This window comes from Drosophila sechellia, chromosome 2L, assembly GCF_004382195.2.
Source record: "Drosophila sechellia strain sech25 chromosome 2L, ASM438219v1, whole genome shotgun sequence".
Classification (NCBI taxonomy): Eukaryota; Metazoa; Arthropoda; class Insecta; order Diptera; family Drosophilidae; genus Drosophila; species Drosophila sechellia.
In genome coordinates, this window is record NC_045949.1 from 12,923,600 (window position 1) to 12,938,554 (window position 14,955).

At 45.2% G+C, this 14,955-nt stretch overlaps 6 protein-coding genes and 1 non-coding gene across 7 annotated transcripts; 4 read left to right on the forward strand and 3 right to left on the reverse strand.

The window, feature by feature from the left end:
* Positions 1-61: 61 nt before the first annotated feature.
* Positions 62-257, forward strand: LOC6617818. The gene has a single exon (XR_048668.2). It is a non-coding gene; the product is annotated as a U2 spliceosomal RNA (small nuclear RNA).
* A 601-nt stretch (positions 258-858) lies between these two features.
* LOC6617819 (actin-binding protein IPP) lies at positions 859-4,053 on the reverse strand. The gene is made up of 5 exons (XM_002042093.2): positions 3,183-4,053; positions 2,931-3,122; positions 1,823-2,667; positions 1,506-1,761; positions 859-1,439 (listed from the first exon to the last, which is right to left on the reverse strand). The coding sequence occupies exons 1-5, from the start codon at positions 3,633-3,635 to the stop codon at positions 1,305-1,307; spliced, it is 1,881 nt and encodes a 626-aa protein (XP_002042129.1). The 5' UTR covers positions 3,636-4,053; the 3' UTR covers positions 859-1,304.
* Positions 4,054-4,168: 115 nt separating this feature from the next.
* On the forward strand, positions 4,169-5,541 carry LOC6617820 (peptide chain release factor 1-like, mitochondrial). Its single transcript, XM_002042094.2, has one exon. The coding sequence runs from the start codon at positions 4,246-4,248 to the stop codon at positions 5,422-5,424; it is 1,179 nt and encodes a 392-aa protein (XP_002042130.2). The 5' UTR covers positions 4,169-4,245; the 3' UTR covers positions 5,425-5,541.
* Positions 5,542-5,608: 67 nt separating this feature from the next.
* On the reverse strand, positions 5,609-6,465 carry LOC6617822 (exosome complex component RRP41). The gene has a single exon (XM_002042096.2). It carries the CDS (start codon positions 6,373-6,375, stop codon positions 5,635-5,637), a length of 741 nt encoding a protein of 246 aa, XP_002042132.1. The 5' UTR covers positions 6,376-6,465; the 3' UTR covers positions 5,609-5,634.
* Positions 6,466-6,726: 261 nt separating this feature from the next.
* Positions 6,727-8,690, forward strand: LOC6617823. Its single transcript, XM_002042097.2, has 4 exons — positions 6,727-6,886; positions 7,011-7,427; positions 7,480-8,061; positions 8,120-8,690. Exons 1-4 carry the CDS (start codon positions 6,868-6,870, stop codon positions 8,461-8,463), a joined length of 1,362 nt encoding a protein of 453 aa, XP_002042133.2. The 5' UTR covers positions 6,727-6,867; the 3' UTR covers positions 8,464-8,690.
* A 56-nt stretch (positions 8,691-8,746) lies between these two features.
* Positions 8,747-9,353, reverse strand: LOC6617824 (probable serine/threonine-protein kinase MARK-A). The gene has a single exon (XM_002042098.2). It carries the CDS (start codon positions 9,351-9,353, stop codon positions 8,856-8,858), a length of 498 nt encoding a protein of 165 aa, XP_002042134.1. The 3' UTR covers positions 8,747-8,855.
* Positions 9,354-11,822: 2,469 nt separating this feature from the next.
* LOC6617825 lies at positions 11,823-12,802 on the forward strand. Its single transcript, XM_002042099.2, has one exon. It carries the CDS (start codon positions 11,981-11,983, stop codon positions 12,533-12,535), a length of 555 nt encoding a protein of 184 aa, XP_002042135.1. The 5' UTR covers positions 11,823-11,980; the 3' UTR covers positions 12,536-12,802.
* The last annotated feature ends 2,153 nt before the right edge of the window (positions 12,803-14,955 follow it).

Sequence of the window (14,955 nt, forward strand, 5' to 3'; positions counted from 1 at the left end):
AATTCCCAACTGGTTCTGGCTGTTTGCTCACCGAGACCCTGTTCGTTTTTCGTTTCAAGTTATCGCTTCTCGGCCTTATGGCTAAGATCAAAGTGTAGTATCTGTTCTTATCAGCTTAACATCTGATAGTTCCTCCATTGGAGGACAACAAATGTTAAACTGATTTTTGGAATCAGACGGAGTGCTAGGAGCTTGCTCCACCTCTGTCGCGGGTTGGCCCGGTATTGCAGTACCGCCGGGATTTCGGCCCAACTGAATAATAAATATAAAGCTAATTTTAAATGACTTAAATGACTTAAAACTTAACTGTGTGTTTGAAATTCTATTTCAAACCGATTTTTAATTTGATTTAATTTGTTTGGTTTGCGGCTTTTCGACCGTGTCATAAAAATCTCGAAAATAACAAGATCTTTTCTTTAATCAACATTAAAGTTACCCCGATGGAAATAAGACTTTTAATTGTTAGTTAATAATTCGTATATTTATTTCGATAATACACCTACAGTTCGCATCTTTGATTGTTTGTATTAATTTGCTTTGGTACTGTTAGGGACTTTTTCTTATCGGTATGCTATTTTAATAAAAGTATTGAAAAACTGGTTACGATACTTTAGATTTTGATAAACAAAATAATAATAGACTTCTAAAAAAATAATCACTGACACATTTTAAAAGATTTCATTTGTATAAATATTCGAGCATTAGAAGTAGAATACTGTTGGGATGGAATTAGTCGAATTAACATGCAGATAAGGAAATGTCCCTAATGACTATACTAATACAAAGTTCAGTGGAGATTTCGCTCTTTTCAAGGGCGCCTCAAACATTGTTCCTAACACTCTGGTCAGCATTCAACAATAAAAGTAGATAATACATTTAAAAACAAACAAATAATTGATTCAAATAATGTTCAGCAATTACGATACGTTAAATTTGTCGTTTTCAAAGTGAATGCTTTGGTTTCTTTTTTTTTCGGTGTTTGGTTTCGCTTTTATAAAGGACAACTCCAACTACGGAACAATCTGGGCTGGCTGCTTCCATCGTGGCTAACTATTAGCATGTGTACTAACTGGTGAATAGCTGCGCTATGCTCCCACATACAACATCAACCATCCATAACAACGCGCTTACATATCTTTGGCGAGTGACCACTACGTTCAATTGAATCGAAAAAAGGGAAGAGACTTGTGATGTGTGTAACGTATACAATGTCAAGAGCTACAGTTAGAGAGTGTTTTTCGTGTGTGGTTTTCTTAAAACGACGACAGATTTTGTGTTTGACCCTCGCGAACCAGTCCGAGGTCCTAAACTACCACTGCTCCGGCCTCCGAACGGCTAACTGGTAGATCCGGACAATTCTTCCAGGTGTCCGAAAGCGGATCATAACATTCGACAGCATTGATAGTCACTTGGGCTCGGTAGAAGTTCACCTCACAGGGCTGCAAGAGAAGCATACAAAAATAATGATTAAATTATGAATCAAATAAATTGAAATACACTGTTACCTGATCACCTCCAGCTACGTAGAGTAGGCCATCGGCGGCGGCCACGGCAGGAATGGCTCTGGGCACGTTTAGTGCACACACTGTAGTCCACTTGTCCTCGTCGAAGCTGTAGCGTTCCACGGAGCTGAGAATGTCCTGGCTGATGCTACTGCCTCCAACCACATACAAGTACCGATCCAGAACGGCCACACCCATTTGACAGCGAGCTGTTTGCATGCGGGCCAGCTCGTTCCACTCTTTTGTCACTGGATTGAAGCTGTAATGGATTTTGAGAAAATATATTACTACGAATATTATATATATTTTTGGTTAAATACCTGATTAAATCCGGCAGATGACGGGTTGTAGTTGTGCAGCCTCCCACAATGTAAATGAGACCCTCGAAACTGACCACACCCATGCTGAATCTGGGCTGCGGCATGCTGCCCATTAATTTCCAGAGATCCTGCTCCGGATCATAGCACTCCATGGAGCCGCCAATGTCGTCGCCTATCCAACCACCTACGGCAAACAGATTTCCGCCCATGGTGCAAAGACCGAACTCGCAGCGCGGCACAATCATCGGGGCAATCGGTTGCCAAACATCGTTCTGTGGATCATAGACCTCGCCATTGGCCAGAATCTGTGAACCGCGCTCTCCTCCTACCACATAGATCTTGCCATTTAATGCTGATACACCTGGCAGGATGCGTCCCACCTCCATAGGCGCCGTTTCCGTCCACTCGCGCCGGAATATATCGAATTTCGCCACCGTCTCGAAGATGCAGTCGGCCGAGTTCCATGTTCGCGGCGTATCCCGATGAGATCCACCAATGATATATATATTCTTCTTGGCCAGCTGACGGGGACAGACCCGCAGCGGCACCAATTGTCCGCGCTTGGACGCAATGTCCCGGCAAATGGAGCGCAGGGCTATCTTCACGGACATGTCGCGACAGTCGTCCTTCAGAGCCTTGTCGATCACCTTCACCGGAACAAGCGCCATGCGCACGTGGGACAGGACATCGAAGACGTAGCAGCGGCGCTGCGTCACGTCGTGCTTAATCCAACGGAGCGCTGCCTGGAACACCTGCGATTCAGAGTCCACACGCAGCAGCTCCGAGTTCAGTAGCTGCGAGAGTAGGGTATGTGGCGTTTCTAGGAACTCATCTTCAAGCGTTATCTGAACAATGAAAGGAGAGTATTAATCAGTTAATAAAGGAATGTATATTTTTGCCTAATGCTCAAATTTAAACGATCAATTATTGGTTTCAAGGCAGAAATGGGAATAACTTTAAATATTATTATTTGGATATTTTTATCGTTTATCTCTTTGAATATTTTCGGTTCCAATAAAAATAGAACCCTGGTAGACTGATTCAATGACCCACTTTTCGTTTGGGCGTTACACCTACAAATCAAGCCTTTCAAGTGCCTCCAACTCACCGCTGGGAAATTGGCGTGGACAAAGTTCAGTGCACTCTTGGCCAACGACTCGCAGTTATGGGCCTCGGCGAAGCGTAAAATGCCCAGGGCATTGGAGGCGTGCAGCTCGCGGCAGAGGAACTCGCAGCACCCGTCGACCACCTCGTTCAGCTGCAGCATATCGGCGGCGGCCAACAGCTCCTGGACATTTGACTGTAAGATCAAAGAAGGGATTAGGATTTGTGGACCAAGCGACTAGGGGTATTGACTCACCTGGGTGATTTCGCAGCGACCCGTATAGATGAAGTCAAGCAGGATGTGCAGGATATCGCCGTCAATTGTGTGCAGCACCACGGATTTTTGCTTGACCTCATTTAACCCGAGCTCGGGTCGAAACATGGCCTCAAAGTAGGCACTGGCTGCACTCAGGACAGCCCGGTGGGCACTCAATGTGGCCATTCCGGCGATAATCTCCACGTCGCAGAAGCGGGACTGCTCGCGCAATTGGTTGAGATTGGAGAGCACCTTGAACGGATACTGGGCGTTGCAGTAGGAGGGCAGGTTTGTGCGATGGCTGGCTGCTGTGGCCCCAGATCCCAGATTTTGGCCAAAGAAGTCACCGTCGCCGCCGTCGGTGGGATTCTGATTGGCGTTCTGATTGGCATTCGCATTCGGACTGGTATTGCCATTGTATTCGTGTATCTGGTATGTTTTCAACGGTGGCATTTCGTCAACTGTTGTGTTTTTACTTTCCGGCGATCTTGAATCGGATATCGCCTTAATAAATGCACTTTTCGGGCGACAGCACAGCTCAGACTCTTCGCATTCAATTGTTTGGCTTAATTAAACTTAATTGCTGCACTCTGCGCTCACTTCACCCGTTGTTGTTGCTGCTGCTGTTGTTGTTGTCGCAGTCCGTTCATTTTTCTCCAATCAAAAGGCGAGCACACACACACACCCACACACGCAATACGAACGACTGCAGGCAAAAGCTTAGCATATCACACATTAAAACAACCGAAGTTCGCCACTAAGACAGCTATTTCCCCATTAAGATGAAATAGAGATTTTAATATTTACAAACTGGCATATTTCTTTGACTTTTCAATGCGCTTTTGTACGTAGCTGGAACTGGAATCGATGTTTTTGGGGGACTATCGGTGTTGATAGCAGTTGCACCATTCTTGCCTATCGATAAGTTAAATAATATACTAACTACTAAATATATGCTGCACATATCGATAGTAATCGCTGCTATCATATTTGGTTCACCTCTTGTTGTTATTTAATTATTTGTATGCTATTTTCAATGAATTTTCAATGAAAAGCTGAAAAAATGATGTCACGTAAACTACTAAACCTCCGCCTGGGATACCTGGCACGGCGCTTGGCCAGCACAGATCCGCTGAGCATTCAGAACGAGAAGCTTCAGGCTTATTTGGAGTCCCTGCGCCAGGAATACTACGCCGTGCGAGTCAACGCCGCCGGAAACAGCAAATCCTACGCCCGTCTCGCCCAGCTGGAGGGCGTGGTCAGTGCCCTGGAGCAGCGACGCGTACTGGAACGGCACATCACCAGCGCTAAGGACATGGAAGCGGAGAAGGACGAGGATATGCGTGAACTGATGCGTGAGGAGAACGAAGTCTATGTGGATCTACTGGGCAAGCAGGATCAGGCCTTACTGCAGGAGCTTCTAACGCTCTCTGACGATGAGGAGTATCCGGCTCTGATCTTCGGCCTCAATGCCGGCGCCGGTGGCCAGGAGGCAATGCTATTCGCCCAAGAACTGTACGAGATGTACACCGGCTACTTCGACCACATGGGCTGGGAATGGGAGGAGTTTGCCAGTGAGAGCACCGACATCGGCGGACTGCGGCACGCCAGTCTGATGGTGAGCGGCGAGGATGCCTTCCGCTGGTTGCGCTATGAGGCTGGAGTTCACCGGGTACAGCGGGTGCCGGCCACTGAAAAGTCTGGACGAATGCATACCAGTACCGCCTCGATAACTGTGATTCCTCGACCCGCCGACATCCAAGTGCACATCGCTGAGAAGGATCTGAAGATCGAGACGAAGCGAGCGAGTGGAGCTGGTGGCCAGCATGTTAACACCACCGACTCGGCTGTGCGAATTGTCCATCTACCCACGGGTCTGGCGGTGGAGGCGCAATCGGAACGCTCCCAGCTCAAGAACCGTGAGCTAGCGATGAAGCGTTTACGGTCGCGACTTGTGCAACAGCAGCTGGAGAGCGTAGAGGCTAGCAAGATGGCCACCAAGAAGGCGCAACAGGGTAGTCTCAATCGCAATGAGAAGATCCGTACCTACAATTTCGTCCAGGATCGCATCACGGATCATCGAATTCAGGGCGGTACGCTGCACAACCTCGATGGTTTCCTCAAGGGCGGCGATCAACTGAGTGGACTCATAGAGAAGTTGCAACTGGAACATCGAAGAGAACGACTAAAGGAGCTGTTGGATACGTGGGAGCCACCAAAGGAAGCTATTGAGAAAAACTAGAGCTACTTTCGTTTGTTACTACATTTATACGCCTGTTTTTTATAAGATAATTGTGCTTCCGCAGCTGAAATGATATAAAAAGAAAACTTCGCTTCAGAGCAAGAACTGTCATCTCAATTAATGTTAATTTGTAACTTTTGGTTCCTTTTTATTATGAATTCCCTTCAATTGTAAAAACGCCTAGTTTGAAATAGAAAATATTACTTTATTTCAACCAACTTTCGCAAAGTCAGAGGCACTGCCCATGTGCAGAAGGTGCTCCTTGACTGCTGCCTCCAGAATATCCCTTATTTCGCGGCAACCCGCCATAGCAGTCTCGATGACGGTTTCCAAGTGATCGATGTGGAACCGCTCGCTCATCTCAAGAAAGGCGATCTTCTCGGCGGTGGGCAAGGCAGCCACGGTCAGCTTCGGGCCGCCGGATACCTCCTCGAACTGGGAGATGTCTGTGAGCGGGATATTTGATTTGCTCAGTGAGGCGGTGCAGGCGACAATGAACTCGTTGAGGCAGATCCCCGCATCAATTAGTGCCAGTGTGGCGGCATTAAGGGCCACCGCATAGTTGGCGCCGTCATCTTGGAGCACCTCCACGTATATGTCTATCTGGGAGCGGGGATATAGTTCTGATTTAATGGCAGCACTTAGCGCCTGCTGCAGATACATCTTGAACTCCAGAGATTTGCGATCGCCGCGCGGCCTATTCTTCCGCTCCGCCGTAGAGAAGGTGGCCTGACTGTACTGACAGTTGATGACGGACTCCGTCTGATTGCCCTTGGCCTGGTGGGGTCCATAGACGGCAGCCAGAACCTTGGTGTTTCCCTGCTCCATGTATGCACTTCCATCGGGCTGCTCGAAGACTCCAAGTTTGCACTTGATGCGGCGAAGTTCATGAGGACGTCGTCCGTCCAGACGGAGGCCCTGCTCGCTAAGCAGATCGTATTTACCAGCCATATTTTGGAACTTTAGAAATACAATTGTTTTGATTTTAAATAAAAATCACACGTGCGGCGCGGTTTGTTTACAATTTTAACAGCAGTGTGGAAGTACTAAAAATACCAAAAGTCCACGAAAAAATCTTTTTTAAACCAACTTGTTTTAAAATGTACATCGTAATTATTTAAGTGTAAATAACTAATTAAGCATATGTTGCTAAATTGTACTACATTAAATCACGATATATAGAAATTAAATAAGATTCTTTAAATTTAAATTTGAACGATGTTTGTTGATTACCCCTACTACAACATGTTGACATTTAACAACACTAACATATGGTCTCATCGATATCCGATAACCGCATACCGATAGTCGTTCACGATTTTGGTAACCCTATAATATAAAAATAGCTTCGAGTGCAAAAAACGGAATTTATGGGAATAAAATAAATAAATAGTAGTTGATTCGTGTAAGAAACTTTGCTTGCCAGCAACAGAAATACGCACAATGTCCAAGTCAAACGCAGGTAAGTGTATAAAATCGTGAAATCGACACAAACTGAACAGACGCTTCCGGGTGCAAAACAAAAATAGAGACCTAAAAAATATCACATACTTTAAAAATAATGAACTTGCTAACGAAAATTACAGCACGCTGGGTAAAATTCTTCAATGCGGCCGGGATCCCATCTCCTGCGGCCGCCGGCTATGCCCATGTCTTCGTGGAGAACCGCATCCAGGACGACATGTTGTTGGATCTTAACAAGGAGTATCTCCGGGAAATGGGCATCACATTGATGGGCGATATAATTGCCATCCTGCGGCATTCAAAGACCGTCTGCGAACAGAATGCCCGGGAACAGGTCCTCACCACGGAGGTGGTTCAATCAGTTGTCCAACCGGTATCGCCAAAAACCAAAGCGCCGGTTGCAACTCCAAAAGTAAAGGTTAATCCGCCTGCGAAACCGGCAAGACGGGTGCTTCCGGAGCACGAGGGCAAGTACAAGGTGACACTGCCCTCGGGAACCACCGAGCGCAGCAAACAGATCTTGGCCAAGCGGGAAAAGTGTAAGATTACAGATTAGAAATTAGATCACATTTTCAATATTTCTTCTTTTAGTATACTCTGATCGTGTGAGCAGCTCCAAAAAGTCGGACATATTTACGCGCCTGCATACCGAGGACGAGGCACAGGAGGGCATTGTCTCCAGTTCCGGCGAGAGCAGCGTCCGCGTGCACGTCGCCGGCGTATCAAAAACAGTGGCCACCTCCAGCAACCATTCGGTCTTCGCTCGACTCGGTGGCAAGCAGGGCGCTCTTTCGGAGGAGTTCAGTTCGACCAGGGAAATCAAATCGATCCTTAAAAACACACACCGTACAGTTGGAGGAGGTGGAGGAGGGGTCACCATGAACTCGCCTATTGTAAAGGCGAAGAAGGTGGCCGCTTTGCCGCAGCAAAAGGTCATGCTCGTTCACAAAGTGCCTTTAAAAAAAGGCGACGATGACGACGATAGCATGGACGATCTCGAAAGTGACGAAGAAGATTACATGTCCAGCGGAGAAGATTTTGATATGGGAGCCGGTGAAAAGATGGTAAAGTTCGCCTCCACAGCGGAGGTTCGGGAAATCGTTCCCGAAGCGGCATACAAAAATAGGCACGGCAAAAGTTTTGCGAATAACATTAAATCGAGGCTCGGAATGGGTATGTTTTCTTCAGAGGAGAAGTGGCAAAGTTAATTAATCTTTAACATTTTGTTTAGTATCCAAACTTCATGCCACAAAGAAGACCTACAACTTAAAGGCATCGCCTGCAAGGAAACCACAGGCTCGTCTCAGTCCTGTTAAGGGCAAAACCATACGCATGCGCAGCGACGAGCTGTTTAGCCGACAGGACACGATGCCCGTCCACAGGAGGCTTGGAAAAACCGCCACATCCGCTCCCCTCAGAGCTCCACCAGCTCCGCCACATCGACAGCAGCGACCGGAACCGCAGAAGAAATATGTTCCGCCAAGGCGCCATAATAGCATGAATGCTGGTCACAGCAGGCAGCGAGATCAAAATGGCTCTGTTTTTGACCGCCTTGGCTTCAATAACTCTATGTAAAGTTTAAGTAATGTGAGCCTAATTAAATTTGCCAGTACATGTTTGAATTTATGTAGAAGTTGCTTTGAACTGTATGAAATGGATGAGAAATGGAAGGATTTTCGATCCTGATCTCATTTACTGTCCGCATTCAAATTCGGCTTAAACTCCTGATTGTTGTGAATACCGAATACCGGATTACTATACATCGCAAGCTGTCAGAACATAAAACCAATTGATTAACTTTATGATGAAAAACTATTTATTTTCTTTAAAATTATATGTATCTACAATTACGCTAGAATTTCGCATTCGTTCATATTGTACAATCTGTCCGCGTTCACTTAAAGATCTATATCACTGGTTGCTAGGCAAATCACTCCGTTTCGAATGTGTTTATGTGCGCATCAAGCTCATTGCTGCAGCAGAGCCTGGAGGGCCTGGCGCCATTCCAGTGGCCAGGTGTTGGCATCCGGATTGATATTGAGCAGTTGTCGCATCTGGAGCACGGCGCGCTGCTTTTGTAGCATGTAAGCGTATGCCTGGTGATTGAAGACCGGCGAATGGGTGACCGGAATTTGGGTTACCGGAACTTGGGTGGCCGGATGCGGATGTTGCTGGTGCTGCGGAGGTGTGGTTGGTGGTGTGGGAGGCAATGAGTGGTGATGGTGCAATGGTTGCTCCTGCTGCTGTTGCACCTCCCGCTCCGTCTCCTGGCGACGTTTTCGTGGTGTATTTTCGCTGAGGGCGTACGGCCGGAACAGGGGCGTGGCATTGGCTGTGGGGGCGATATCCTTGGAGCTCTTCTTGCCAAACTTTTTGTGCGTATACCCGGCGGTTTTGAACTTCTTGTGGGTGTAGCTCTCGCCGACTTCCGACTCGTTGTGGTAATCCATGTTCGAAGGTGCCATGATTGGTGTTTTAAGTAGTGGTGGTTTTAGTTGTGCTGTTCGTTGAGTTGTTTTCACGACGGCTGTTAAGGCTCGACTATGCTCCTGCTGCTGCGCAACCAGGTTTTTATACCAACGAGATCAGAGGTCCTACCTGAAAACACTATCATTAAGAGCGAACATGCGCCCTGTTTATGGGAAAATCTTCGTTGACAAAAGGTTGGCATTGTCGTTGGGAGAAGAAAAGGATTTCGGCATACACCCATATACTACGAGTACCTGTGACCGTTGACTACCTGCTCATCCGAAAGTCCTTTGTAATTAATTTTTCATTTGCTGCAGCGCGCTGCTCGCACCTTCTATTGTGTCTGCCTAGTCCGTTCGGTTTTTCTCGGAAATTTCCCTGCCGACTTTCTCGAGAAGCGTTTTCTACCTCGGAATCTGGCCAGCGCCTGCGCTTGCCACTCTTTGATGCTGGGCCACGTTGGCTGGACGCTTCGGAATCTGGATTCTTATCTCGCTTACCGCTAATCTGCCTCATTAAGTTCTCGTCCAGGGTATCAGGGGATACCTTTATGTATCTTCGGCAAAATGCCAGCCGCTGCTTAGTCACAATAGTCATTGAATGGAAATTTATTGGGATTTTCCCGAATCTCTGTCCTAGTCTGTTCAACGGATTTCTTGGATTCCTTTCTCGAGTATTTTCCAGACGCAGTTGCATACCATTTATTGATTTAGAGATCACTCACGGCGATATAGCATTGCTCTGATCACTATACCCTTTTGTATAATAGTAAAGTAATATTTTTTGGAAATACCAGAAATTTTGTTTATAATATGTGATTACATGATTATAATACATTATTATTTCTTGGTTTGCGAACATGAAATATTGGTAGTATAGACATTAAAATATTGCTATATTAAATAAGAATAGCCAAGGTTCTTCATCTTATCATTTTGCAAAAGTGAACAATCAAAGTGAAAATTTTGTGATATAAACAATACTGACTACTGACTTTAAATATCATTAATAAGGATTATGTTTTTGATATTCAAGTACATACATATGTAAGTGCACAAATTGGTTTCTCCTGAATTTGTTTATTTTTTAATTTAATTTATTTTTTTAATTTTGATTGCATTTAAATGCAGTTCGAAATTTCTTTATTGTAAATAAGTTTACTATTCTATTACTACACTTCTTCTATACATGTCGGATTTATAAATACATATATCCCTAACTTTTTTATTGGCTTTTTAGGTGAATTTTTAAACGTAATCTTGGGATTTGAATTAAAATTCTAAACCATTCAAAGTGAATAATCTTCTGTATAAGGTAGTATATTTATACAAAGTTTTTCTGTACGCAAGGAGATATAATCGTTGCTACCATACAAAGTTAAATATTCTCTATTCTGGATCATAATATTTTTAAAAAATACCTATTTATTGCCTAAAATTTCCCATCGCTGAACAGATCTACTCCTTAGAAAAATATATGGGAATCTATTTTCCCATCCACCATCCTGTTAGTTCAACATTATATAAGGCAACCTTTAATTGTATCATTGGTGAAAGCACTTCCTGGTAGGATAGCATTGCTCTTTCTAAGGTCATTCCCCTTGAAAGAATGAACAACACCTTCCCTGGGAGGACCCCATACAATCGATTCTCTCCGTTCCAGAACAGATGAAAATTGATCAATATAATAAAAGGGAAACAATCAAACAATACGACAATCTTTCACTGTAATACTTCAACTGAACAAATAACCAACTCCCACTCCGCTCCTGCTTATTGACTTTGGGATTCCTTGAGGCGGGGCTCGTCTCAAGCCCACCTGAAATAAATCCGCTTAGGCGGAGGAACAGTGAAATGTGAGAACCATCTACCACATATATTCGTTCCCTGACTGCATAAATCAATGGACAATGGACCATTGAATGAAACGGAAAAATCCGACATAATGCCAAAGACACGAAACCAGAGAGCAGAGGGAGGAGCATTCAGTAATTGCCGGTGTCCTAGGATATTTGTACCGGGAGATTCAAAAAATCCGAGACGGTTTTTCTTCAGCTGTCCAAGCTGAAAGTCATAAACGCTTGTTGTTCGAATCGAGATCGGGCATTGAAAACTGCAGCATGTCTGCTATTCAGGTGCCACAAAGAAAGCCGAAACAATACCGGGTCGGCCGGCAGACAGCATGGACGAGCGCCAGGATTAGAGATTACACATCGGATCCTACACAGAGATCCCTTTTTCGGGCCCGACAACAGGTAATTCCATCGAAAATCGTCGGCCACGTAAACAGACGAGGCAAGGACAACAACTGGTTTATGACACGCTCGAGAAGATTGCCAGCCTGCGGATTAGGGACTCCCTATTCCCAATTCAGGTAACAGCAGCCGATTAGTTTTGGTCCCGTTTTTAGGGAATGAATGAAATGCGTTGGGGAAATACCTGATCCGTTGTCCCGTGATCCCCAGGTACGCGATGGGAAAATCTTTCCCATTTATGCCAATCCCTTTTTGTGGGAGGCTCTGCAAATTACCTAATGTTGCATAAAACGGATGACCAGGAGGAGGGGCAGCACAGTCGTCTCGAAGACAGCAAAGCGTACACCACTACTCTGATTTTAATCAAGAATGGATAACTATAACCACAAGAAATTCACTGGAGCTCTGAAGCGAAAGCGCAGCATGGATGCGGACTCCGATGACGATGTGGTCTTCATTATGGAGCAGCCAGGACAACGCACTCCAGAGCAGCCACAGCCCAAGCGACGCTTCTTCCGACCCTGGTTGGATGAGGCCTCGGAAGAGGACCAACCACAGCCGCCACGTAAGATTGTGGCTACATCGACACCGCCGCCACCGCAAGTGGATGCCACCTACCACGCCAACATGGTGCGCAATCACCACAAGCGCCGCCAGCGCAGTCCGCAGGAGCAACTGCGTCGGGATCGCAACACCTTGGCCAGCCTGCGCCACCGACGCTGCCAGCAGCAACAGCAGCAGCTCATCGAGCAGCAGTACCTGACCAGTCGCATCCAGCACGAGGCCAATTTGCAGCAGCAGATCCGCCTGAGCCTCTACTATGTGCGCTTCCTGCAGCAGGCGATGGCCTCCACGGAGCCACTGCCTCCCACGCAGCCAAGGCACATGATGCCGCGCCAACAGACCACCACCCAGCATCCTTGAAGGGTGGACATGGAGCTACGACTAGGCGCTGCTCAAAGCGCTCTAACTTATTGTAGAATAACTAAATAGTGATTGTGATTACTTTTAAAGTTTAATTTATTTATCTGGTTGACTAAACAATAAACACACAAATTGTTATCGAAATAGCTGGAAATTTGTTCTAATTTTTGGTAATGGAGGGATTTTTGTAAAGAATTTCTAAAGGCTAAAGTTGGTTTCTGATTGATCGAGTCTTACTCTATTTATCAATCAAATTAATATCTTGCTTTAAACTTTGGTCTTAAACTTTAAACAAAGTAAAAATGCTAACATTCTTGATTATAAGTGAAACTAAGTGCTTGTTTTTTATATAAAATATGGGTTTTTCCTAGGTAGCATCATTCTTCGCATCGTTTTAGAGGCTAAAATAATCTAGCGACTGATTCTTGATCAACATCGTTAGGATTTCTTCTAGACCAAAATTGACCGGAAGCATCAGCTCATAAGAGTTACCTCACTTGGTTTTCCTGCCACGACATTACATTAAATACATTTTATGTAATTATTTTCTTGGAAGCGCAATTTGCAATGCTAATTTAGGTGTGAAGTAATTCTAGTGATTCATAGCCAGACTAAAGTGAGAATTGAATCGATTTGGCACGAGTGACATATTGTGGGAAACACGGAATAAAATTGCAATTTATTTCAGTTGGATTTAATTATTTAATTTATAAACAAATCCGCATAGCAAACGAACAAAGTGCTTGCGAAATAATTAAAACATGGTGACAATAGGATCCGCCTCTATATTTAATAATCACTTTTAAATAATCATCAATGAAATCATCATATTGTTGTTCGCAATTAAAAATTGCGCAGATAAATAAATCTTAATATACCTAAATTATTTATATCAGCAGTGTTTTACTAATTTATTTAATATGTGCCATATATATGTACAAATTAATAAATCCTATCGTCCGGTGGTCCTCTCTTATAGGTGACTCCGTTGTATAGGTGTTATGCGTGTCGTCTCCTTTGGCTGGGCGAAGACGTCTTAGGAAGATTAGGATGGAGGGCGTGACTTTGCCCCCGTGGTCTTTCGATGGCCTTTTGGCTCAACGAGAATGTTTAATTAAAACAAGTGGTGTTTTACGGCCAAGTGCCGGAGTAGCTGGTCTTTATTCTTAAAGTGCAAGCTTAGAACTGAATACAAAAGAATATGAAAAATGTGGATCTACCCTAGCTTCAATGCATCACGCCATAAACCCATGGTCGGCAAGCCGACTCAGCATTTATGCAACACAGCTTGGTACCCCGGATAAGGGGTGTCCAATTGCTGTTGCTGACCGTTCGCAGCGCAGAGCGCTGAACTCCGTTGGGGCGCGTCAGCATTGTTTATATGTGGCAACTTAGTTGTTAACTACCCCCCCCTAAGATTTTGACCGTCCTCGGTTATATTAAGTTTATCGATGGTATGTTGTATCTCAGCGGAAGCTCGCCTTCTCCTTAGTGCCAGAAAAAGGATGAGCGAACCAATCAGACCAACGTTAAGGACTACTCCAGCCACGAACCAAAGTTTGGGGGAACCCGCGGCATCAACCTCGTCTTTGAACCCTTGGATAAAGCGCAGGTTGCCGTTGTTCATGCGGTGTAGCAGAGGCATGCTCAGTGCCGGGTCATGGCCGACGATGTTCAGTAGTGGCGATCTTGCTACGCCAGGCTGCTTGTCTATTGTTTTCCGGAAGTTTACGAACTCCGATCCGTTGATGATAGCTGATCGTTCGAATGTAACAAGATGTGTTCCTTTGACGAGTACCTCTGGGCCGCCGTCCGTGCTGATGCGGGCTGTTGCCTCGTTGATGATGACTATGCCGTCATCTATAGGCATTACTGCCCTAAGGTGGCTGGATTGCGTGTGGCATTGGGCTGTATTTCCCGCATGGAGTGAGCGGGCGCAGGTTTCGCGTCGAGACCGCTCGCAGAAGGTGCTGTGCGTGGTCTCCATGCATTCGGTGACCGAAAAGGTGTCTTCCTCGCACTCTGCTAGGATGTCTTCATCGAGTCGCAGGATTGTCTGGTAATGTGATACTGGGTATACGAGAACCTTCTTACATCTGACCTTCACCCTAGGATAGGCTATTAGTATGTGAATAATGCTATCGGACTGAAGAACCCTAATCTTAGAGGCTTCTAATAAGCTAACTATTGGAGTGTCTTGTTCAATTAATGAGCTTAAATCGGCATGATTAAGGATTGTGGGATTTACTATGTTAGCTTTTGCCAAAGTTATTGTGAGAATTAAATTTTGGATCTCTGTTGTCAGCATTCTATTTCTCGCTAGTAGTGCCTCGTACAGATGCGGGGTGTCGACCAAGTCGTTGTTTCGGGCTTTAATAATTTTGTTCACGGTGTCGGTCAGTTTGTTTATTTGTATTTGG